The 25372-nt window shown below is 43.5% G+C and overlaps 1 protein-coding gene across 5 annotated transcripts; it reads left to right on the forward strand.

Annotated features, from left to right (window-relative positions):
* cdc42ep5 (CDC42 effector protein 5) lies at window positions 1-23538 on the forward strand. 5 transcript variants are annotated; one of them, XM_062957353.1, is made up of 3 exons: window positions 1-135; window positions 10601-11018; window positions 19924-23538. In XM_062957353.1, the coding sequence occupies exon 3, from the start codon at window positions 19924-19926 to the stop codon at window positions 20602-20604; it is 681 nt and encodes a 226-aa protein (XP_062813423.1). In that variant the 5' UTR covers window positions 1-135; window positions 10601-11018; the 3' UTR covers window positions 20605-23538. The 5 variants fall into 5 exon arrangements, with proteins under 5 accessions (XP_062813423.1, XP_016851983.2, XP_062813424.1 ...); XM_016996494.2 differs by having other exon boundaries at window positions 10605-11018; XM_062957354.1 differs by lacking the exon at window positions 1-135 and adding an exon at window positions 10310-10396.
* Window positions 23539-25372: the final 1834 nt, after the last annotated feature.

Below are 25372 nucleotides of genomic sequence, written 5' to 3' on the forward strand. Positions count from 1 at the left end.
GGAGGAGTGGGCGTGGCCTGGGCCATTTCCCCGCCCTTTTAACCCTTGATGTGCCAGAGCAGAGCAGGGCGTGGAGTTTATTGAGCGGATGGTGGGAATCGGATGGTGTTGTGTTGGCTGCTGTGATGGAAAGAGGTGAGAAAACTGATGGGGAGACTTGGTTTTGGGGAGAGAAGGGTCCATCAAAAAGTAGAATTCGAAGTAGGTTTCTCTTTGGAGAGAAGTCAGTAGGGGAAGCAGATTTTCCAGAAAGGCAGTGTTGCCTAATGAGAAGATCTCTGGGCTAGTAGATTCCTGGGTTCACTGATAAGGAAATTTAGGGTGTAGATAGGGAGAATTTAGGGTTCATCTACCCTGTAGAATCAGTATAGCCTGACACCACTTTACCTGCTTGCTCAGTGCTATAGAAGCCTGGGATGTGTAGTTTTACAAGCTCTTTAGCCTTTTCTGTCAAAGAGTGCTGGTGCCTCGCAATCTACAGCTCCCTTGATGCCACAGCATTGAGCCATGGCAGTTAAAAGTTGTCTCAGATTGCATTAATTCTACAGTGTAGATGCTCCTATAGCAGGCATGGGCAAACTTGGGCCCTCCAGGTGTTTTGGACTTTAACTCCCACAATTCCTAACAGCCGGCAGGCTGTTAGGAATTGTGGGAGTTGAAGTCCAAAACACCCGGAGGGCCCAAGTTTGCCCATGCCTGCTATAGGAGCATCTACACTGTAGAATTAATGCACTTTGACATCACTTTTCTGGTTTGGTGAGGCATCAGCACTCTTTGACAGAGAAGGCTACAGACCTTGTAAAACTAAAACTCACATGATTCCACAGCGTTGATCCATTGCAGTTGAAGTGGTCTCAAACTGGATTAAGTCTACAGCGTAGATGCCCTCAATTTCTGCATTTTATTTTCAATGAATATTTGTATTGTGTTTTCAGCTACTTCTCGCAATGTGTTGTTTTATGTCATTTGGGGCTGTTACTGATTTTGGTATATTTGTGATGCATATATGTGTTGTATGGCGCTATTTTGTGCTGCTTTGTAAGCTGCCTTGTGTCTCTTTTGGGATATGGTGGCGGCATATAAATAAAGTTAGGTATAGGTAAAGATTTTCTTAGAGTCATAGAATAGTAGAGTTGGAAGAGACCTCATGGGCCATCCAGTCCAACTCCCTGCCAAGAAGCAGGAAATCGCATTCAAAGCACCCCCGACAGATGGCCATCCAGCCTCTGCTTAAAAGCCTCCAAGGAAGGAGCCTCCACCACAGCCCGGGGGAGAGAGTTCCACTGCCGAACAGCCCTCACAGTGAGGAAGTTCTTCCTGATGTTCAGGTGGAATCTCCTTTCCTGTAGTTTGAAGCCATTGTTTCACGTGCTAGTCTCCAGGGCAGCAGAAAACAAGCTTGCTCCCTCCTCCCTATGACTTCCCCTCACATATTTGTACACAGCTATCATGTCTCCTCTCAGCCTTCTCTTTTGCAGGCTAAACATGCCAAGCTCTTTAAGCCGCTCCTCATAGGGCTTGTTCTCCAGACCCTTCTTCTGACATTAAGTCTTGTTGTGTCTGACTCTGGTGGTTGGTGCTCATCTCCATTTCTAAACTGAATTGCCAGCATTGTCTGTAGACACCTCCAAGGTCTTGTGGCTGGCATGACTGCATGGCGTGTTGTTGCCTTCCCGCCAGAGCAGTACCTATCAATCTACTCACATTTGCATGTTTTCGAATTGCTAGATTGGCAGAAGCTGGAGCTACCAGAGGAGCTCCCCTGCTCCCCAGATTCAAACCTGCAACCTTTCGGTCAGCAAATTCAGCAGCTCAGCAGTTTAACTCACTGCACCACCAGGGGCTCTGAAAAAATAATGTTGTTATTATTATTAAAATAGTTTTTGTTGTCTGATAGAGGAGCAACTTTGAGTTTGTTGGGAAGACAATGTGTCCAATGGTTTGGAATTGGAAAGTCGGTGGTTCCATTGCTCTGGTTTTTTTGAGAAGGCATTGTCACAACAATGGATTCGAGTCTGTGAAAGGAATATTGAGTTCTGTCCAGACTCCAGACCAAAAGGAAAGAAGGGTTAGCAGTTGCCAGGAATGCTTGGTTTCTCTTTTCCCTTGGTGAGGTTGGTCTGAGAAGGAAGTGTGGATTACAAGTCTGAGTTAGCCATAGATGACAGAACTGTGAGCAAACAGGATGAGCAATGAAGGTGGGAGGCGGAGAGAGCAAATGTTGCAAACAAAAGGAAAAGGATTCATCCTGAAAAGGCACCACTAGGAATTGTTCATCCTGAAAAATCAAATGGCCAAAGGACATAGGATACCTCTACACCAGGCATGGGCAAACTTGGGCCCTCCAGGTGTTTTGGACTCCAACTCCCACCATTCCTAACAGCCTCAGGCCCTTTCCTTTTCCCCCTCAGCCGCTTAAGCGGCTGAGGGGGAAAAGGAAAGGGCCTGAGGCTGTTAGGAATGGTGGGAGTTGGAGTCCAAAACACCTGGAGGGCCCAAGTTTGCCTATGCCTGCTCTACACCATAGAATGAATGCAGTTTGACACCACTTGAACCATCTTTTAGGTCTTTACCCTTCTCTACCAAAGAGTGCTGGTGCCTCACCAAACTACAACTTCCAGGATTCCATACCATTGAACCATGGCAGTCAAAGTGGTGCCAAACTGCATTCAATCTCCAGTGTAGATGCAACATTAATGTCCATCAATAGACTTATGTGGGACAGAGTCACATTGTAAGAGTGGCTGGATACTTTTCAGCACATATGGATGCAAGACAATATGACTTAGGAAAAGATTTATAAAGTACCCATTCTGGCTGTCAGTTTTGATCTAGCAGTGTTTCCAAAACTTATCTTCCAGGTGTTTTGGACTTCAGCCCCCAGCATCCCTGGTCATGGGTCAAGACAGCTGAGGTTTCTGGGAGTTGAAATCCAAAACATCTGGAGGACTAGAGTTCGGGAATCACATGTCTATAAGGTTCATGTGTCAATTGGTATGTGTAATAATAGTGCTGCTTCTGTACAATCATGGTTCATCGGTAGAAAACATAATTTACTCTTTACTCAGGCTCAATGGAGCTATCAACTACAATGTATTTGTATGTCTCAAGATGAACATTCAACTGGCCTAGCTATTGCATGGGACAGCGTGGATTCTTCTGTAACATATTTTGCATGCAATGTAAAAAACAAAAAATTGATTTGCACTTGGCAAGGCTGGTCTCCTTCCCCAGGCAAAACCTGCCCAGTTTGGGCATAGGCCTGTCCCAGCCGCGCCTTTGAGGATCACATGGCAGGAGGCATGTTGGAAGCGTGTTCCAGATCCCCAGGGCAGCCGGAGGAGAAGGCAGGGCACCATGGATATTATATAAATCCGGATTCTGTCATTGGTGTGTCAGTCTGCCGATTGAACAGCATCATGTGCTTCCCTCTCCCTCCTTGTTGCTCCTGATTGTTTAATTGATTGATTCTCTTCCCTCCCTACTTTGATGTTAATTTTGCTGGCTTTAAAAATGAAACACAGATTGTTTGGATGACTTTTAGGGTACACCTACAATATAGAAATAATGTGATTTGATACCACTTTAACAGCCATGGCTCAATGCTACGAAATCCTGGGAACTGTAGTGTTATAAGGTCTTCAGTGCTTGGGCCTCACCAAACTACAACTCCCAGGATTCAATTGCATTGAGCCATGTCAATTAAAGTGGTGTCATGTTGCATTAAGTCTACAGTGCCGATCTGAAATTTCCAAACTTTGTTTCTCTAGATGTTTTGGACTTCAGCTCCCAAAATTCCCAACCAGGTTGGCCAACAACCAGAAATCCTAAAACATCTGAATGACCGAAAACCACTTTAGTCCTCATGTTCTTTGCCTTGTTCCTTTCCTAGAGAAATTAGAGGGCCTGTTTCTCTTCCTGTTACGTTTCTCTCTATTTATATCTCGAATTCTGTTAGATCCAATCAGGCTTCCATAGTCCAGCATCCTGTTTCCACAGCAGCCAGAAGCCTAGAAGCAAAAGGCAAAAGCGACTAACTTTTTCCATATTTGACCTTCAAAGATAGAGAGGTTCTATTTCATTGTCATGACATACAACTACTGGAGTATATTGAGATGAATCGTATAATGACGCATATTGAGAAATTTACTCCAGTGCTTCTAAGTCATTGAGATCTGTGATATAATACCTTGTGGTTCAGCCTTATCCAGGCAAGTTGCAAAACAGAAACTTGTTTGCGGTCTGAACATTTGAGGAAGGAGGGATCGTTCTTCTGTAGCTCCCAATGTACAGATGGGGAAGCTGAAGGCAAACGATAGCATCTTCCAAGGGACCAGCAAATCTCTCATCAGCGAGTTGAAAAACCACAGCTGTGGTATTTGCTAACTCAACAGCTCTCTCTATGAACGTGCCACTTAACAGAAATCCACAAACAAATCAGACAGACACCTTTCCAAGGGGTGCCCCTGCACTGTAGGATTGATGCAGCTTGACACCGCTTTAACGGCCATGTCTTAATGCTATTGAATCACAGGAGTTGTAGTTTTACAAGATCTTTAGCTTCTTTGCCAAAGAATGCAAGTGTGTCACCAAATTACAACTCCTGGGATTCCATAACATTGAGCAATTGCTGTTAAAGTGAGGTCAAACTGCATTAATTCTACAGTGTAGATGTACTCTAAGATACTTAAAAGATGAACATGTACTCTGTTGCACCATATCCATGATGCCTCGCTATCATAAGAGTTCACCATGACACTGTAAATATCAAAGGACAGCAGGACACAGCCTAGTACAGCATTTATTTGATTGTCGTCCTTGGCATTGTGTGGACATTCGAATGACCTCGGTGGTGGGGGTGTTCGGTTCTGGGTGCATAGGTTCAACTTGTATAGCATACGAAGTATACTATACTAAAAGATCTTAAGCCTGCTGAATTGCAGCCTTAATGTAGGTTTTGCTTAGAAATTCTTTGCAATACAGGCAGTCCCCAAGTTGCAAACATTTGACTTAAAAGCAACCACTGGGTTATTCTCTAATGCACAAGAGTCACCAGAGTTTTCCTACCCTATTCTTTGCACCATTGGTGGACCCTTTTCTGTGGCTGCTTATTGCTGGTAACAGTTTGCTGGGCTGGTTTGACATTTTGATAGGATTGAATGTGGGCCACTCTCTGTGATATTGACTTTTATATATCGAAGTTGGTTCAGTTTTGAAAGCATAGGGCACCCAAGGTAACCAGCAGTGTGCGACTGTGTGTGTTCAGAAATATGGCATGTATAGGCTGAAGTTGCAACTGATCCTAGTTCTTGATCATTTACATGATTGCTGTTTCTTCAATGTGTGATTTGTAAGTCGAGAGCCTTTGAGACTGGAGTTTGGAGAATAAGTACTCTAAAGTAAAGGTTTCCCGTGATGTTAAGCCTAGTCATGTCCAACTCTGGAAATTGGTCCTCATCTCCATTTCTAAGCTGAAGAGCCGCCTCCAAGGTCATGTGGCCAGCATGACTGCAGGGAGCGCCGTTACCTTCATGCCGGAGTGGTACCTATTGATCTACTCACATTTGCATGTTTTCAAACTGCTAGGTTGGCAGAAGCTGGGGCTAACAGCAGGAGCTTACCCCATTCCTGGGATTTGAACCGCCGACCTTTCAGTCAACAAGTTCAGCAGCTCAGTGGTTTAACCTGCTGCTCCACTGGTACTTTATATAAACAATAAATAATGGTGCTTAATTTCCCAGCTCCTTATTTGATTCTTCATGCAGAATAAGAATGTAAGAGTTGGACTTGTAATTTCCAAGTTTTGGTTCTTGATTCCATATTCGATATAGCAGACAGGAAAGCACCTATATTCTCGTCCTGTTCAACCCTGGCTGCTGTGTTTAATAGGGAGACTACAAACAAAGACTTGAGGAAGCTTCTGGACTACAGCTCCCATAATCCACCAACCAGCATAGTATCATAGATACTGTACATCTATTCTGCCCCAAAGCTAAAAACGGAGAAATGTTGCCCATAGAGATACTTCGCCCTATAATTGCCTTCTTCACCAGCCAACGAAGGATGATGGAAATTGGGTTGCTGTGAGTTTTCTGGGCTGTATGGCCATGTTCCAAACTAGGCAAGTGGGGTTTATATATCTGTGGAAGGTCCAGGGTGGAAGAAAGATCTCCTGTCTGTTTGAGGCTAGTGTGAATGTTGCAATTGGCCACCTTGATTAACATTGAATAGCCTTGCAGCTTCAAGGCCTGGCTACTTCCTGCCTTGGGAAAAATCCTTTGTTGGGAGGTGTTGGCTGGCCCTGATTGTTTCCTGTCTGGAATTCCCCTGTTTTCGACAACACATGGAACTAAATAGTCCAAAGTCTTAAATCAAATAGCCACGATATCCTGAGACATAGCCATGCTAACAGGGAAAATCCTTTGTTGGGAGGCGTTAGCTGGCCCTGATTGTTTCATGTCTGGAATTCCCTTGTTTAAAAGAGTGTTGTTCTTTATTTACTATCCTAATTTTAAAGTTTTCCACAGGCAGGAATTAGCCAAGCCTTGAAGCTGCAAGGCTTTTCTATGCTAATCAAGGAGATTAATTGCAACCTTCACACTTGTCTCCAACAGACAAGAGTTCTTTCTTCCACCCTGAACATTCCACATATATATAAACCTCCCTTGCCTAGTTTCCAATATACTTCACAACCTCTGAGGATGCCTGCCATAGATGTGGGTGAAACGTCAAGAGAGAATGCTTCTAGAACATAGCCGTACAGCCCGGAAAATTCACAGCAACCCAGTGGTTCCGACCACGAAAGCCTTCAACAACACAATGATGGGAATTCTAAGCATTTGATGGGCCAAAGGTTCCCCAGCTTCTGCTCGCCCCGATTTCCCTTCTGTTGTTACTAGCCAACCTGATTTTAGCCCAGATCTGATTGGACCAGGTTTAGTAGTTTAATTCTTCTCTTCCAAGCCTGTGGCTAATAGATAGAAAGCAATCAATGCGTCACATGGCGATGCATCATTTAGCTGACGCATCAGTATGTGAGCGGGGAATAGTAAGTAAACATTACCGATAACAGGGAATTGAACTGCTAAGTCCCTGATAGCAGAAACATCCATGGGCGGAAAATGCCATTGACTTTATTCAACTAGAGCAAGGAGGGGTCAGGAACTCGCAGGTTCGTGGGTGAACTGTTCATACATCTCAATGAACAAAGCAGCATTGCAGTTAGCCCTCCATATTTATTGGAATTAAGGGCACAGGACCACCTTGAAAATCAAAAACCATACATAAAGAAATTCATATTTTTTTAACCTGAGAGAATACCGCATTAGGGATTTCTAGGTCTTCCAGGGTGACTCTGTGGTTGACCTCCATTGGAAGCTGATTCATAGATATTTTCTCTAGAAATATGCAGTTCCTTCAGCAAAACCAGAAGTTGATTGTAGAGTCACGTTGGAGGAGCAAGGGATTCTCAGAAAATACGCTGTGAATAATCTGTAAAAGTCAAAACCACATTGACAACTCTCCATTAAGAGACATTTGGTCCCCGAGTTAGAAATAGCTAGGGGCTAGGCTCCCTCACCACAAAAAAAGAAGAGTCATTCAAAATGTTTCAGCAAACTTTTGATTCAGAATGAACAATATGTACATGTGTACAATGGAACAGCTAAGTCAGTAGGTCCTGTATAAATAACATCATTTTGAAGTCTTCTTCCAAAACTCATCCAGCAATGGGTTGCTGTGAGTTTTCTAGGCTGTATGGCCATGTTTCAGAAGCATTCTCTCCTGATGTCTTGCCCACATCTATGGCAGGCATCTTCAGAGGTTGTGAGGTCTGTTGGAAACTAGGCAAGTGGGGTTTATATGTCTGTGGAATAATTCCAGGATGGGAGAAAGAACGCTTTTCTGCCTGAGGCAAGTGTGAATGTTGCAATTGGCCACCTTGATTAGCATTTAATGGCCTGGCAGCTTCAAAGCTTGGCTGCTTCCTGCCTGGGGGAATCAGGGCCAGCTAACACCTCCCTACAAAGGATTCCCTCAGGCAGGAAACAGCCAGGCTTTGAAGCTGCAAGGCCACTCAATGCTAATCAAGGTGGCCAATTGCAACATTCACACTTGCCTCAGACGGACAAGAGTTCTTTCTCCCACCCTGGACCTTTTGTGTGCTGTGTCAGTGGTTTTAGCAGTAGTTTGTGGACAGAGTAGTATGTGTTTCACTGAAGTTACTGTATTTCTTTGTATTATATTACAGTATATTTGTAGCCAGGCTTTTCCCCAGGTTGGGAGACAGATGTTTCAGAGGCAGCCCTTCCCTTCTTGGTCCCTGAGTCCCTGTGATCATGGAATATAAGGAGACAATACAGAAACAGGAGGATGTCTCTGATCATACGCAAAGTACTTTGCATCATAAAGTAATTGCAGACTTGGTCAGCTTCCTGCTTGTAAAGAGGACTCCCTGGAAGAAAAGAGTTTGTCCAACCTCAAGAAGAGGTTTTGAGCTATCTGTTTTTCTATTTTCTATTTTCTATTTGTATATGTGGAGTTAGGAGCTGATGAGATGGAATGTGTCATCTCTTCCTCCTGTCTCTGTTGTCCATCTCTCTCTCTCTTTTTTTTTTTTGCATGAAGCAATTTTGGAAGCACTAAATGTCAATTATGCAAATTTGTTGTTGTTGTTGTTGTTGTTGTGGTGTGCCTTCAAGTCATTTCTGACTTGTGGCAACCCTAAGGGCTTCTCTAGTGCTGATAGTGTGTGACTCACCCAAGTCGTCCAGTGGGTTTTCATGGGCAATTGGGGACTCAAACTTGGTCTCCAGAATCAAACCACTGCACCTATTACTATATTTGTCTCTCTCCTTGGCAAAAAAACCCCTTAAAAATCAGGATGTATTAGTCAGCTTTTAAGTGATTCCTGTCTGAAGCTTGCATTGCTCATGTTTATGAATATTTTTATTGTTAATTTTTATTGAAACGGAATGCCTGTGTTTCGGTTAATCTGCCCTCCTTCCTCATATCTATAGTCTGTGGTATCTTGTTTTCATTTTGTAAATCTTCTTAATGTATTTAGATTTAAAAACCCATTTAAACCCATAAATAAGCATGTGATTAGTTCTCATAGATCGCTTGATTGTATTTGATATTCTGGCAAAACTGTAGCCGTTGGCACAGAACAGAGCTGTGAGGATCAGGGGGTGTAATGAAGGGATCCTAACCGGAGGCGACGAAAAGAAGAAAATTGGCATAGAAAGCACAGAACACTGGGATCTTTCTGCCTTTATGCTTTCAAAAAGCAATCACGAGGACTAGAAACTTGGGATGCATCTACACTGTAGACAATGCAGTTTGATACCACTTTAACTGCCATGGCTCGGTATTATTGAGTCCTGGCATTTGTATTTTGGTGAGGCACCCACACTCTTTGGCAGACCTTGTAAAACTACAATTGCTGTGATTCTGTAGCATTGAGCCATGGCAGCTGAGGTAGTGTCAAACTGCATTGATTCTGCAGTGAAAATCAGTGGTTCTCAACCTGTGGGTCCTCAGATGTTTTGACCTTTTGAGCTCCCAGAAATCATAACAGCTGGTAAACTGGTTGGAATTTCTGGGAGTTGTAGGCCAAAACACCTGGGAACCCACAGGTTGAGAACCACTGGTGTAAATGGACCCTTGTTTTTAAAGCTGCAGTCATGAGGACTTAGAAACCTGGTTTATGTCTGCAGAGGCAGGCAGGTGTTTCTATATAGGTGAAAGGTGGGTAGCAATGGATAAAAACTAATTCTATCAATATCCATAGTTGACTATTTTTTCTAGGCTATACTGTCCTCTTCCAGATACCATTATGATGCTTCCTTTTAGCCCTTTCTCTCTCTAGTACATCATAGCAATTGTAGTACATGTTCTTCCACTCATAAAACCACTGCCCTCTTCATATCATGCCCCCATAAATGATATCCTGATGCATTCCTGCCCCTTCTCAGACCTCCTTTTTTCTCACTGTTTCCCTTTTGTCTGTTTTTCTACCAAGGACCCTTCCACACAGCCATATAATCCAGAATATCAAGGCAGATAGTCCACAATATCTGCTTTGAACTGGATTATATGAGTCCACACTGCCATATAACCCACTTCAAAGCAGATAATGGGATTTTATACAGCTGTGTTGAAGGGGCCGGAGTCTTCATTGTCCACCTCACATTCTTTCATCCCTTTTACTCTTTTCCTTCCCTTTACTTGCCACTCCTGTCCTTCAGAGGTATGCCTTTAAATTTGGTCTCTTGCTGCCCTCCACGGCACACTGTTCACCTCCACTTCTGCGCTAAGCCCTATTTCCAAATACGCCAACCAACTCCGGAAGTGGAGGAATGCGGCGAACTTTATAAGGCGATGGACGGAGTTTTGTGTGCGTGTGCGCTTTTAAATTTCCTTTCTCCTTTTTCTTGGGATAATATTTGTCTTGGCTTCTGTCTCCCAAGCTCACTGTCACATTTGGGGTTGGTTGCCTTTTGACATATTATTTTTTTTCCTCCTGCCAAGTAGGGATTGGGGTTTTTGTGTGTGTTGTCTTTCCTTGAGATACTGACATCTACAATTTCATCTTTTTAAGGCAGGTATAAATAAATAAAATTCCAGGCCGCCACCCAAGAGAGGAGGAGTGGAAGGAAGCTCGTGACAGAGAAGTGGATGAAGGCAAAGGAGGGAGGGAGAGGGAATCGGAGACTGAGTTGCGAGTGGCAGACAAATGAAAGGAGGAAAAAGAAGAAACTTTCTGAGGATTTCTGAGAGCCGTGAACAAACGTCCTGGATATAACTGGATCATAGTGGCACCAGGCAAGATCCGACTTGGAACGCTGGGAGGATATACAATTTTCTGCCTTTTGCTACACTTGGCGCTGCCTTTTGGTGGAAGCAACAGACTGGGGCCACTACAAAAGCAGGAAGAGAGACGACGCGGGACGTTCCTGTGAGTCAGCCAGAGCTGTGTAGGGCGGAAAAAGGCAGTTGGGAGTGTCTCCTTTGCAAAGGTGAGTTGTTGTTGTTGTCCCAGCTCAGTGACACCCTTTGTGGCTGTGGAGACAACTTGGAACAAGTCATGTTTAAGTATTTGAAAGGGTGTCGTATTGAGGAGGGGGCAAACTTGCTTTCTGGATTCAAATTACAGGAAAAGAGATTCCACCTAAACATTAGGAAGAACTTCCTGACGGTAAGAGCTGTGTGGGAATGGAATATGCTGCCTGGGAATCTGGTGGAGACTCTTTCTCTGGAGGTTTGATGGCCATCTGTTGGGAGTGCTTTGATAGTGTGTTCCTGCATGGTAGGGGGTTGGACTGGATGGCATTTGGGGTCTCTCTCTGATTTTAAGTCATGTGTTTTGCCAACTGACAAATCCCTCTGGATTACCCGTGAAATGGGAAAAGAGTGGGGCTAAGCATGTCTAGACACCTGAATTTCCAAAAAATAGTGGGGATAGCAATGAGCTGGGATTTCTGGCTTCTCTATAAGTGGAGCAAGTCGGATTTAGGAGATTGGAGCCAGAAGGAGTCGGGAATAAAGACTTCTAGTTTTTTTTAATAAAAGTCAAGCTGCTGGAGTTCTTCGGAAAGTGGGCAGGAGTTCTCTAGAATCCCATTTGGGAAGAAAGCACTGTTTGTCTTGAGTCCTGTCAGTCAAGACTGAATGTTAGTGAGATGGATCACAAAAGCACCAGAGGGAAAAGATCTTTCGTCCTAGGAAAGTCATCATGTGGATGGGGTAGGGAAGGTTGCGTTTGCCTGTTTATGTGTGGAGGAATGAGGAACAGCCATAAATCAAAAAGCAGCCGGCTTGAAACAAGGGAGGGCGTGGGCTGCGGATAAAGCCAGATCTCCAGCCAGAAACCTGGACTCAGAATGACCCAAAACTCAAAAACTCTGGTTTACCGGTGAACCTTAATAGCTCTCAGGTTGTACCTTTGTGAACAATTGTCTCTATTGCTTTCTCTTTCCATTAGAATCATATAGAGACACCTATTCCCCTTCTTTCTTCTACCTCACCCTGTTTCTGGCCAGAGAATCCATACTTTCAAAAAGCCACTCTGGTTTCGCCAACCTACATCTTCCACATCCTATCTGCTTCCAGCTGAAAGATACGGTATGCTTGGTTTCCAACCTTTTCCCCACCTTGGATATCTGCTTGAGAACCCAGGTTCCCAAACCTCTTCTGCTCAACCAGACTAAGTTCTTCCTCCTCATTTTGGGCAGAGCCTGAGAACTCCAGAGCCCCGCTTTTCCACCCAGTGTTCCCTTGCCCCAGCTGTATCCGAATGTTTCAAAGGACTTCATTTCATTTTCAGAAGGAAATTCCGTCATCCTCCTCAGGGGCTAGTAACCGTATCTGTCATCCGCAGAGAGGGGAAGTGCGGAGGGGAAAGGGAATAGATAGATTGTCCCAAAGGGCTGCCGACTAAGCTTGCTTGGGCCGGTGCCAGCGCCAAGACATACCCGGGCAATTCAGTTTTTCAGCTGTTCCCCGTCTCTTGCATTAAAAGCACAAATTGGGGCATTTTGGTTGCATGGAGTCTGTATGTCGCCTTTTGAGATTGTGTTGTTGTTGCAAGGATTTGGTGCCGTTCTCTTCCCACGCCACTCCTAAGCTTAGTACAACCTAGCAAAATAAAGTTTCTAGTCCACATTGTCCCCTTGCCTTCTTAAGAGCCAGACTATCAATTCAGAACAGAGTTGATCCTTCAAAACTGAAGTGCAACCTATTTTTAATGAAATGCCTCTGCCTGTATCTGTTGGTGATGCTTAATTAAATGCAGGTAACCAGGGGCCCCTTCACACTATGCAATTAAAGTGCTATTATTCTGTTTTAACTGACATTTTTGTGTTCCATGGAATCCTGGGATTTGGAGTTTAGGGAGAAACACGGAGAAATCTCAGCCAGAGAGCTTCATTGCCTCATTGGACTTCAAACCACAGGATTCCACAGGATGCTGCCATGACAGTGAAACTGGAATAATAATCATGCTAATTGCTTAGTGCCAATGGGCCCTGGGTGACTGGCTGTTTGCAAAACCATTCATAAGTGCAGTCCCTTATTATTGGAAAGGGAAATTTGGTGCTTCTCACTCCTCAGGGAGTACACAATCCATTCAAAGGTAGATTTTATCCTCCATTGTATTTGAAGCCTGGTAGTAAGTAAAGGTAAAGGTTTCCCCCTGCCTTTAAGTCCAGTCACCAACTCTGGGAGCTGGTGCTCATTCTCCTGGAGTACAAGCGAGCCAGCGTTGTCCGTAGACACCTCCAAGATCATGTAGCCAGCATGACTGCATGGAGCGCCGTTACCTTCCTGCCGGAGCGGTACCTATTGATCCACACACATTTGCATGTTTTCAAACTGCTAGGTTGGCAGAAGCTGCACATAACAGTGCACACTCACTCTGCTCCCTGGAATTGAACCTGTGACTTTTAAGTCCGCAAGTTCAGCAGCTCAGCTCTTTAACACGCTGTGCCACTGAGGGCTCCTGTGAAGCCTGGTAACATGTTTAATAAGTCTCTCTTCATTTATAACAAGTAATATGTGCATTGCAGTCCTTTCCTCTCTGCATGGATGAAAAAAAATCATATTTTAATCTTGGAAGAGAATATGCACTTTGCTTCGTATTGTCACAATCCTGGAGCATGAGTCCCTCAAAAATCATTTTTCAAGACAAAACAGAGCAACGGCTGTCCCCCCAAATGATGTTGGAATGCAACTCCCATCAACCGTAGAGCACAGCCAGTTGTGAAAGGATGATAGGAGGTGCAGTCCAGCAGCACTTGAAAGGCCAAGAGGTTGCCCACCCTTTTTCCCAAGTGCAAGGCCTCCTATCTATACAAAAATTTTTCCTTAGACATTGTTGCTTTAAGAGCAGAAAATAGGAATACTAACAATAATATCACTAAAGCAATGACTTTACAAAAAGCCAAATACTTAAGCATGATATTTGATCAGCAGCAGTCCATTTATATGCAAGCAAAGAGGAAGCAGACCCAGACATTGAAACCCCACTTTCACTATTCAGAGCCGATTTAATCTTTCTTGTCAATTCCAGCTATTTTTCTTTATACTGTACCTGTCTTGATCCCTTGTTATATTTATTTTAAATGTCTTGGGGCATTGCAGCTCAGGAGAAAAAGGTGTATATGTCAAGCCAGGTTTATGTTGACCACACTGGGCTCCCTCCCTGCTCTTGTATCCTTTGTATCTTAGTGGAGTAGCCCGTCAGATACTGGAGACCATCACACACCATCCACATTTTCCATGTGGCCAAGTGGCACCAGAGCCTAATAAAGACAGAAGAGTTATTACAGAGGAAGAACGTACAAGTTAAAAGAGGCTGCAACAATTTGTTCTTACCTGAGCCTCCTGGCAAGATTCTCCTTCCTCCTTTCTGATTCCCCCTTGCGGCATTTCTTGCTTCTGCACATTTTGAACTCCCTTTGCAGCAGTTGAGGTAAACTGAGGACAAAGAGGAAAAGTGGGAGCAGGAGAGAGAAAATGGAACATTTCAAAAGCAGTTGAAAAAGTGGGACGACAAACCAGGTTAGTTAGGATGTGCTACTGTTGTTTGATCAGATTTGCTCTTTGTGGGCATGTGGAGATTATGCCAGCTTGTTGCCATATTGTCATTATTCCCCCAATGGCTGATCTATTTGATATTAAAAAGACATGTAGTTCTTGTTTGGAATAGCATTTCTATAAGGGCAGCAAAAGACATACCGTATATACTCAAGTATATACTCAAGCCCCCCTCAGCTTATACTTGAGTGAGGGTCCTGACTGGCATATTCAGGTCAGCTTACACTCAAGTATATACGTAATCAGAGTTGGACAGTCTTACCTTAAATTACAGTTTAATAATAATAACAACAAGACTTTATTATGTAAATATTCAAAAAAATTAACCTTTTGATGCCTCAATAAATGTAATTTGTATCTATTTTTATTTTTGAAATTTACCAGTAGCTGCTGCATTTCCCATCCTTGTCTTATACTTGAGTCAATAAGTTTTCCCAGTTTTTTGTGGTAAAATTAAGTGCCTTGGCTTATATTCAGGTCGTCTTATACTCGGGTATATAGGGGACGTACCACCAAAGGCACATGATGTTGTAAACTTGTATATACCCACCACAGAGAAGTTAAACAAGACTAGATCTATACGTTGAGTAGTTCTTATCCAGAATCCAAAATGCTCCAAAATCCAAAATGGTCTGTATAGCTGCCATGTAAAATCCAGGTTATTTCCTTTGAACTGGATTATGTGGCAGCATAGACCCATGTAATCCAGTTCAAAGCAGGTAATCTGGATTATCTGCTTTAATAGTCTGGATTATATGACAGTGTAAATCTATCCTGACATAGAGATTATTTTGCTTTCTTGTGGTTCAATGGACATAATGCATGTTGAAATGTTTTAATAGGTGATTTTTATGGAATGTATTTTAGTATAATAATGTATTTTAACTATGTTGTGCCCCACCTCAAGCCATAAAGAGAGATGGGTAAGAAATTAAAATATTATAAACTTTTATACACAAAATTATTTAAAATTTTGTGTATAAATTACCTTAGGCTATGTGTATAAGGTATATATGAAACAGAAATCAATTTTGTGTTTAGACTTTGATCCCATTTCCTCTCGTTACATATATAATAAGAAATATTTATTTATACTCCACCACCCTCTCCCCGGAGGGACTCGATACGCACAGCGTATTATATTATTATAATATATTGTATTATATTCCCTTCTCAGTCACGGGTAACCACTGGGCAACGTTAGGTGAATCACACACTCTCAGCCCCAGAAAGCCTCCTGATCGTGTCACCATATAGGGTGACCATATGTCAGAAAGGACTTGAAGCCAAACCACAATACGAATCCCCTTTGGGGTATAAATATAGTAGTAGTAGTAGTAGAAGTAATAATAATAATAATAATAATAATAATAATAATAATAATAATAATAATAATAGATGTTCCTAAGGAGCCCCGGTGGCGAAGTGCATTAAAGCACTGAGCTGCTGAACTTGCGGACTGAAAAGTCCCAGGTTCAAACCCCAGGAGCGGCGTGAACGGCTGCTGTTAGCTCCAGCTCCTGCCAACCTAGCAGTTCGAAAACATGCCAATGTGAGTAGATCAATAGGTACTGCTCCGGTGGGAAGGTAACAGCACTCCATGCAGTCATGCTGGCCACATGACCTTGGAAGTGTCTACGGACAATGCCGGCTCTTCGGCTTAGAAATGGAGATGAGCACCAACCCCCAGAGTCAGACATGACTGGACAACGTCAGGGGAAACCTTTACCTTTACCTTAAGCATTTTGGGTGAGAGATCCTTAATCTGTATTTTAATAAATGATAATGTTCTGTATTTAAACAGAGGTGGGATGGCCATCTGACTGGAGTGCTTTGATTGTATGTGCCTGTAAGGCACTGGATGTCCCTTGTGGCCTCCTCCAATTCTGTATTTTTTAAACATCAAAACCTGGAGAGTAGAGAGCTCCCATCTTAATTATGCATTCCAAAGATGACTTTGGCATCTGATGGGTTAAAAGCAAAGTGGGGCTTGAGCAGCCCATCCTTGTACCATGTGGAAAGGGAGTGGGAACCCAGCAGGCTTCAAGGAAGAGGATGATGGAAGCCAGAATTCCCTGCCTCCTGTCAAGCCGGGGCTCCCTCACTCTCCCCCTCCCAATGCTGACTCGACTCTCTGCCCTGTTTTCCACATCCGTCAGCGCTTTCTGATCTTGGAAGGCAGGGAAGATGCCTTTCGGGTTTCTCCTCACTTTACCGCCTCCTCCCCACCCTTCTCTAGCTGCTCTCCGTCATCCGAGTTCTTGTCCAGACCGCGTCTCCTACCCCCAGTGTGGCTTCATTGCACCCATTAAAAACGTGAATCATCTCTGGCTATTAGATCATCACACCTTGAGCGAGAGAGAGATAGGGAAAGTAGGATAATTAACTTGGCTCTGAAATGGTAGAATAATATTTTTCTTTTTTGGATTTTTTTTCTATTTGATATGTAATGTCTTAGCATGGAGTATTAGATTTGGAGTGCATCTACACTGTAGAATAAATGCAGTTCGATGGCACTTTAGCAGTCGTGGCTCAATGTTATGGAACAATGGGTTTTACACTTTGGTGATGCACCAGAGTTCTTTGACAGAGAACGCTTATAAAACCACAACTGCCATAATTCCATTGCATTGAACCACATCAGTTAAAGTGGTGCCAAACTGCATTAATTCTACTGTATTATTATGATTCTAGGGATCATTTAGTGTTGAGAGCCAACATAAGATGGTTTGAGCCTTGGGCTACAACCTGAGACCCGGGTTCAAATCGCCTTTCGAACACTGGATGCCTTTGGGCAGAGCAATGGACTCTCAGGCCCCTTCCACACAACTAAATAAAATCCCACATTATCTGCTTTGAACTGGAATAAATGGCAGCGTAGACTCAGATATCCCAGTTCAAAGCAGATATTGTGGGATTTTCAGCCTTGATATTCTGGGTTGTATGGCTGTGTGGAAGGGCTCTCAGCCTCAGAGGAAGGCAATGGCCTTTGAACAAGTCTTGTCCGTGATAAGTTCACTTTGGGTCACTGGAGTTGGAAATGACTTGGAGGCTTACAACGACAACACCATCAAGGTTTAGCATAAGGTTAGCTCTAATTGTAGTCAATTATATATTTGTACAGATTGAGTTTCCCTTTTCTGAAATGTCTAATAATAGTGGAACAAAAGGGATGCCTTGAGGAATAAGTCAGTGGATGCTCGATGTGTAAGTAGCCCTCTTTCCCCAAAAATGAAAGTTGGCGGCTGGTGTCAAAAGGTTTAGGGTTTTTGGACTATTTTGGATTTCCAGATCAGGAAACCCAACCTGAATTATTATATATGTTCATGTATTCTGTTTTCTTTTCCATGTTTCAGCTCTTCTATTTGTGAATATTTAATACTTTTGTTGTGCTGTTCTTGGATAGGTAAAGGTAAAAGTTTCCCTTGATGTTAAGTCCAGTCATGTCTGACTCTGGGGGTTGGTGCTCATTTCCATTTCTAAGCCGAAGAGCCAGCGTTGTCCGTAGACACCTCTAAGGTCATGTGGCCAGCATGACTGCATGGAGCTCCGTTACCTTCCCGCTGGAGTAGTACCTATTGATCTACTCACATTGGCATGTTTTCGAACAGCTAGGTTGGCAGGAGCTGCAGCTAACAGCGGGCGCTCAAGCCGCTCCCAGGATTTGAACCTGGGAGCTTTCGGTCTGCAAGTTCAGCAGCTCAGTGCTTTAACACACTTTGCCACCGGGGCTCCGTTCTTGGATAGTATCTATTTAAAATTTAATAAAAAGTGCAATACAAAGCAAACAAGAGAGAGATTTGTATGGTATGGGTGGAAACACCCAGAACCCAAAATTCCTTCCCTGCGTCATGGATCCTGCCATTATCAATACATGTGGAATACTCTGCAGAGTATATAAATATAGGTCCCTGTCCTGAGGAGCTTACAATCTCAAATCTATCAGAAGGGAAGTAAGCAACAAAGGTGATGGAGATGGAAAAGGGGAGAGCATGGGTCCATTTGAGTTGCATTGACTTAGCTTAGTTTCCATCCTCTAGTGAAGCCAAGGACTTTTCCTGAGACTTTGGATCATCCTGGTGCTAATTTGGTGCTGAAATCCAGTCTCAATCTTGGGGTTTGTCTCAAAAAGCAACTGTTTCTAGCAGACCCCCACTGCTTTCTTTCATGTCCTCCAAGATCCCAAGGATCCTGGGTTTCTGGATGAAGGGCATCCTAGGCTTTTCTCATTCTAGGAGCTGGTTGTACATTGTCTTGTGGGTTGTGGATGTGAAAGAGGAACATCCTAACTGAGGACTAGAGTGCTTGTGGAATAGAGACTTCTGGTCCAACCTCTTGCCATGCAAGGATGCTAAATTAAAGCACCACCAAGAAATGGCTATCCAGTTTCCATGGTAAGGAGAGTCCACAACCTGTAATACAGTCTATTCCACAACTGAGAAGGTGGTAGTTGAGTGCAAGTCATTTCTGACTTGTGGTGATCCTAAGGCACCCCCTGTCGTGGGGTTTTCTTGGCAAGCTTTGAACACAAGGAACTGGCAGAACCACCTCTGAATATTCCTTGCAAAAAGAAAACCCAATGAACTCAGGGAGTCAACATGTGACTTGAAAGGGTATGAACATGCGCACCAAAAAAGTCACAAAAACATTGTGAAGAATTAGATGTAGTGCTGCTCCCTAACCCCTGGTCATTGCCTTTCCCTGTATTAGGCTAGAAGCTGTTATGAACTTGAATCTACTTTGATGAAGTGATATCCTAAATTGTAGGTATGTCTGTGAACAGGGATGGAGGGAAGAATTGTAAACATTGAGGTCAGAGGCAAAGGCAAAACAATAACCATGGACAGTGACAATTACATGAAAGCAAAATGATGACTGTTTACGATGATGCATTATTTTGGCATTAGCCAGCTAGTTGAGAATTCAGTTTTGGATCACCACTGAAAATGAAAGTGATTGAATCAATTTTTCCTAAGATTGTGAATTCTCTGTGTTAAAGGGCCCTTACCACTATTGAGACCAAAGTCTAGAGTCAAATGATTGGATGTGACAGTTTCCTTGTGTTTTCCATTTGCAAATGGAATTAATGTGCAAATGTATGGCTGCTTCCTCAACAGTCTTGTGGGTGTCTCACTGTTCCCATTTGTAGATGCCAATCTAGCATGTGATGGTGGCTTGCCTGAGGTCAAATGACAAATTGGTGGCAGAGATTGGGACCCAGGTGCAAATCTTGCAGTTCAAGTTGCTTAGCTGGAAAGCTATGCGAACTCAAACAGAAATGCTTCCTTACGTTCTCACCTTCTTTGTCTTATCTCTCATTGTCTGCAGATGCCCATTCTCAAGCAATCCCCCGTTTCCCACTCCAAGAAGCGGCCCCGTCTGGACCGGGCCATGATCAGCGCCCCGTTGGGGGACTTCCGGCACACGATGCACATTGGCCGAGGCGGAGATGCTTTTGGTGACACATCCTTCCTCAGTAATCACGGGGGATCCAAAGCCAATGGGTTGTCCTCAGAAGTGGCTGCTTCTCCTGGGACTCCATCCAATCCTGGAGATGTTTCTGGGCCCATCGAACTGCTGTCTTCCCCTGGGAGTGGGAATGGCGTCCTTCAAAGCCCAGCAACATCAACCCCAGATGGAAGCTTTGTGGTCCTGCAACACTCCGGGACGGAAGAGTGGCAGCCCCGGAAGTCCCCCAACGGGGACCTACAGTTCTCCTTGGAGAGCCCCACATTGGAACACGCTGAATCCCTTCTCTCTTTCCAGTTGGACTTGGGGCCTTCCATCTTGGAGGATGTGTTGGGAGTGATGGATAAAGACTGGGACAGTCTCAAAGGGGAGGAAGAGGAACCATTGCGAGCCGAAAGCTCTAGCCCAGTGGGTTCGAATCGTGGTGCAGCAAGAGAAGAGGAAGATGAGGAGGAGGAAGAAGAGGAGGAGGAGGAAGAAGAAGATGAAGGGCAAGGCTACAGTTTTGAGGATGAGCAGGACGAAGAGATTGGACTATAGGATGCTTTGCCTCTGGGATGGTCCTGCCCGTGCGTCCCCATATGACTTTGCTTTTCTTCTGCAGAGTTTCTAAGCATCTCTCAGATCTGTCAACCTTTGGTAGTATACAGACCAAACCTGGCCTGCAAATGACTACAGGTTGAGACAATCCTTCTTTGTGCCCTTTTAAGAAGCTTTGTAGCATTCAAATCTCTCATAGTTGAGTTCAAGTGGAAAATGGACTAAGGCAACCATGATTCTCACTATTCTCTTGCCGATGCACAGAAAGGTTGTGCATCAGTTTGTTTGGACTTTCATTTTCCCCCCAAAAGGGAAATAAACTTGGCCTCTTAGCCCTGTGATTTGTCCCACATTGGAAGCTTGTTGGGCTTGATGAGCAGTCCCAAATCACAGGATGCAATATGGCATGCTATCTCTGATCACTGAAAAACTGGGTGTCAGTACATAGCCGCCTATCACTTTCATTTTATTATATTCTCTACAATTTATTATATTAACTCCAAGACTTGGGACATCCTTGGATGTGCTGAAGAATAAACTGGGTATTTCCATAACTCTCATTCATCTGGAATCCGTACATGGCACATCACAGATGCCGTTAGAAAACACATTGTCTGTTCATGACATCTTCCACATCTTTGTGGTTGATTCATTTTCACTCAACCTAATTGTGGCTCGCTATTTGACTCTGGGTTTTTTTTCTGTCCAACCTTGGAACTGTTTTTGTTAAGCAGATAGAAGGACAATTGAGCTGGTAAATCATTTTTCCCCTATTGATCTTTGTGGGGACAAGTAGTACACTTGTTCAATGTGAACAGAGTGGAATGGGTTAAGAATGAACAGAGAAAAATATATAGACATTTTGGTATTTTTGTTGGCCTCAGTTTCTCCAGATAATTCTTACTTTTTTTTCCTAACCAACTTTAAATATATCTGAATATTTATCCGTGTCTAGCCAGCCTTCTATCTATTTATCTGTTCACAATTTTCTTTTTATCTCTTCATCTATCCATGTGTTCTTATGTGTTTCTAGATATCAAGTCACTGGCTGTATTATTTTGTTTCTCTCCCTATATCCCACACTGGTTGCTCTTTGCATTGCAGGGAAGGACTCTTGCTATGGGACTCCAGCCCCAGTCTGGGTGTAAGACTGGAGGAGGAAGGCGTTAAATGGTTTCGGAGAATGGTTTCACTGAAGAAAGCGCCTTTCTGTTTGGAGATATGTGTGAGAGAGGAAAATCTTGCATATCTTCTCAAGGAGCCAGACTAGCGAACGACAGAATGAGCTAATGAAGGAAAGATATTTTGGGGCATAATGTGAATTGACTGTTGAGCAGATTTGTGCATAGCTAGCTACACAACTGGCCAACTATGATGAGTGTAACAATTACACATAAGTGACCAGGAAAAAAATGTTTTGTATATTGTTAAAAAGTTTTCCCCTATTTTCATTATACTATCAGTATACTTTTTTAAAAAGAACTGACAAAATACGCTTGAATGAACTGGGCTCCAATCTCTCTTGTTTTTGCTAGTAAACTTTTTTGGTGCAAACTGACAGTGGACAAAACTGGGAATGCTCAGGTGGAGAAAACATTCCTCTTTTTGTTTTCCTTTGAAGCTGTGTTGAGGTCCGGGCTATCGACAGACTGCATCTCCATCAAACATGAACTGGACAGCTTTCCAAATAAGCTGCTTTTAAGCTGGATACAATTAGTAGGCTAGAAATGGTGATAACTGGAGGGGAATTGACTTGCTGATACTGACAGACCTTTCCATTTGAACCCTGTGATCTCAGGGCCCTATTCATCAACATGACTGCTGGTTCTTTAGCCTTTCATTTCTTCCCTGCTCTGGTTGAAATGACATTCCATTGAAAGCATCCTCACCTCTGGAAACTGTCCTACATGGATGCTATTGGTGGATTTTTAAAGAAAACTTTGGCTATCTCCTGTATGTCTGCATGTAATGGTAAACAGTTGGAAAATTGTGTTGTCGAAGGCTTTCATGGCCAGAATCAATGGGTTGCTGTGAGTTTTCCGGGCTGTATGGCCATGTTCCAGAAGCATTCTCTCCTGATGTTTCACCCATATCTATGGCAGACATCCTCAGAGGTTGTGAGGTCTGTTGGAAACTAGGCAAGTGAGGTTTATGTATCTGGAAGGTCCAGGGTGGGAAAAAACTCTTGTCTGTTAGAAGCAAGTGTGAATGTTGCAATTGGCTATCTTTATTAGCATTGAAGAGCCTTGCAGCTTCAAAGCCTGGTTGATTCCTGTCTGGGGAAATCCTTTGTAGGGAGGCGTTAGCTGGCCCTGATTGCTTCCTGTCTGGAATTCCCCTGTTTTAGAGTGTTGTTCGTTATTTACTGTTCTAGACATGAAACAGTCAGGACCGGCTAACACTTCCCAACAAAGAATTAGCCCAGGCAGGAATCAACCAGGCTTTGAAGCTGCAAGGCTTTCTAATGCTAATCAAGGTGATTAATTGCAATATCCAAAAGATTTCTCCCCTGGACTTTCCACAGATATATAAACCTCACTTGCCCGGGCTCCAATATACCTCACAACCTCTGAAGATGCCTGTCATAGATGCGGGCAAAACGTCAGGAGAGAATGCTTCTGGAACATGGCCATACAGCCCGGAAAACTCACAGTAACCCAGTTGGAAAATTAGCCAGTTCTCAAGTCGCTCCCGACACGAAAAAAGAATCAGATCATTGCTGTCTCTCCCATACCTTTGTGCACTGCTGCTTTCTCTGTAAGTTGGTCTATTTACTGCACTTCTGTTACTATGTGATGTCCAACAGTTTATAATAGCAAAGGTCACTACAGCCTATACCCTTTTGGTTGATCTCAACTTGAACAGACCTTTCGAATCAATGGGGGTTTACATAAGCCTGGACTCACGAATAAACAGCTGATTCAATGGGGAAAATCTAGTCAGGCTCTTTAATAGGGAAGGCACTTTCAGAATTGGAAAAGAGTGCTTTTGAGCTCTTTCAGTGGGCTCTAATCCATGTGCATTGCTCATTTTTTTATCTTCTGTTTGGTGTATTTTATTCCAAATTTGTTCATCGAAACTGAAAAAAAAGTACCATTGTAACATGTAACCTTACATGAAGGTTTTTGCCAGCTGGCATTGCTCAGATGGGGAATCCCACCACCTGCTTTTGCCATATAATATGGACTAGGCTTAAATGTACCAGTATGATGTCTTCCATGTAATGTAATAGCCAACTCTGCTATTAGCATTTACTTCTAATATGGCATAGGGCGTTTCCTTCTACTTTGCTCCTCACCTCTTGCAAGCAAAAGGTGATTTTTGGAAGTGAGTTTGGAGATCCCACTGTACTGATACAAGACAGTGGCAAACTTAGGAAGTGACAGCAGTAATCCCTGGCTGTTCCCCCTTTGTGTCCAGAGAAAGTTGTGTGTCCCATGCGGCCTGTCCTATTTCCCAAAAGCACTACAATGGGAGTGGAAGGTGTCTATCCCACTGAATATTGGGAATTTGTTCATCTTTGTACCTCAGTTAGGTCTCCAACTTGTCCTCACCTCAAAAAGATCAGGCTAGACCTGGGAAGGGTAGTTTTCCATATTGTGCCCCAGTTTTAATTCATATACCACCCAGTAGAGCAGTGGTTCTCAACCTGGGGTCCCCAGATGTTTTTGGCCTTCAACTCCCAGAAATCATAACAGCTGGTAAACTGGTTGGGATTTCTGGGAGTTGTAGGCCAAAAAACATCTGGGGACCCCAGGTTGAGAACCACTGTAGTAGAGAATTGTGTTATCCTTTGTAATTGGAAAGCCTTCATTTTTATTTAATTTCAATGTATTGACCTATTATTAGTCCTGACTAGAGCACATTCATTGAAGTAGTTGGATTTATATTCATGTTGGCTCACCGCAGGACCTTCGTAAGAGAGAATGGATAGGACAAGAGAGTCCTCTGCTATGTGGGGAAGGAAGAGGAACTTAAATATATGAGGCCGGTCAAAGAAGTCAACTTGGGTGGGATCAGCAGAGAAGGTTAAATCTCTAGAACAGTGGTTAACAACCTGTGGGTACCCAGATGTTTTGGCCTTTCTGGTTTCTGGAACTCCCAGATTTCTGGAACTCCCAGATTTCTGGAACTCCCAGAAATCATAACAGCTGGCAAACTGGTTGGGATTTCTGGGAGTTGTAGGCCAAAACACCTGGAAACCCGCAGGTTGAGAACCAGTAATCTACAACTTGAGCCTGCTTCAACTAAGGACTGAGTGCAAAGATGGTTCTAGACCTTTGGTCTTCAAAAGAAAGGAAAGTAGAAAGAAATGATGGTGATGAATGAAGGAGAGAGTGAAGGGAGGAGAAACAGAGGCAGAGTGAAGGTCATATCTACGCTGCGACATTTGAAAAGATTCCTGGATAGTTTTAACTTCATTGGTCCTTCCCTTGTAGGAACTGTGTCTGGACCAGGCATGGGCAAACGTTGGTTCTTCAGGTGTTTTGGACTTCAACTCCCACCATTCCTAACAGCCTCAGGCCCCTTCCTTTTCCCCCTCAGCCGCTTAAGCGGCTGAAGGAAAGGGCCTGAGGCTGTTAGGAATGGTGGGAGTTGAAGTCCAAAACACCTGGAGAGCCAACGTTTGCCCATGCCTGGTCTATGCCATCTTTGTCAGCACTTACCCATGTCTATTTGGGAATGAAACCATTATGCCTTTAGTATAGCTTTGCTCCAGAAACAAAGCTGAGTGAGGTCATGGACATGCCCAAAATTGCTTTTCTCA

Source organism: Anolis carolinensis, chromosome 6 (genome assembly GCF_035594765.1).
Source record: "Anolis carolinensis isolate JA03-04 chromosome 6, rAnoCar3.1.pri, whole genome shotgun sequence".
Classification (NCBI taxonomy): Eukaryota; Metazoa; Chordata; class Lepidosauria; order Squamata; family Dactyloidae; genus Anolis; species Anolis carolinensis.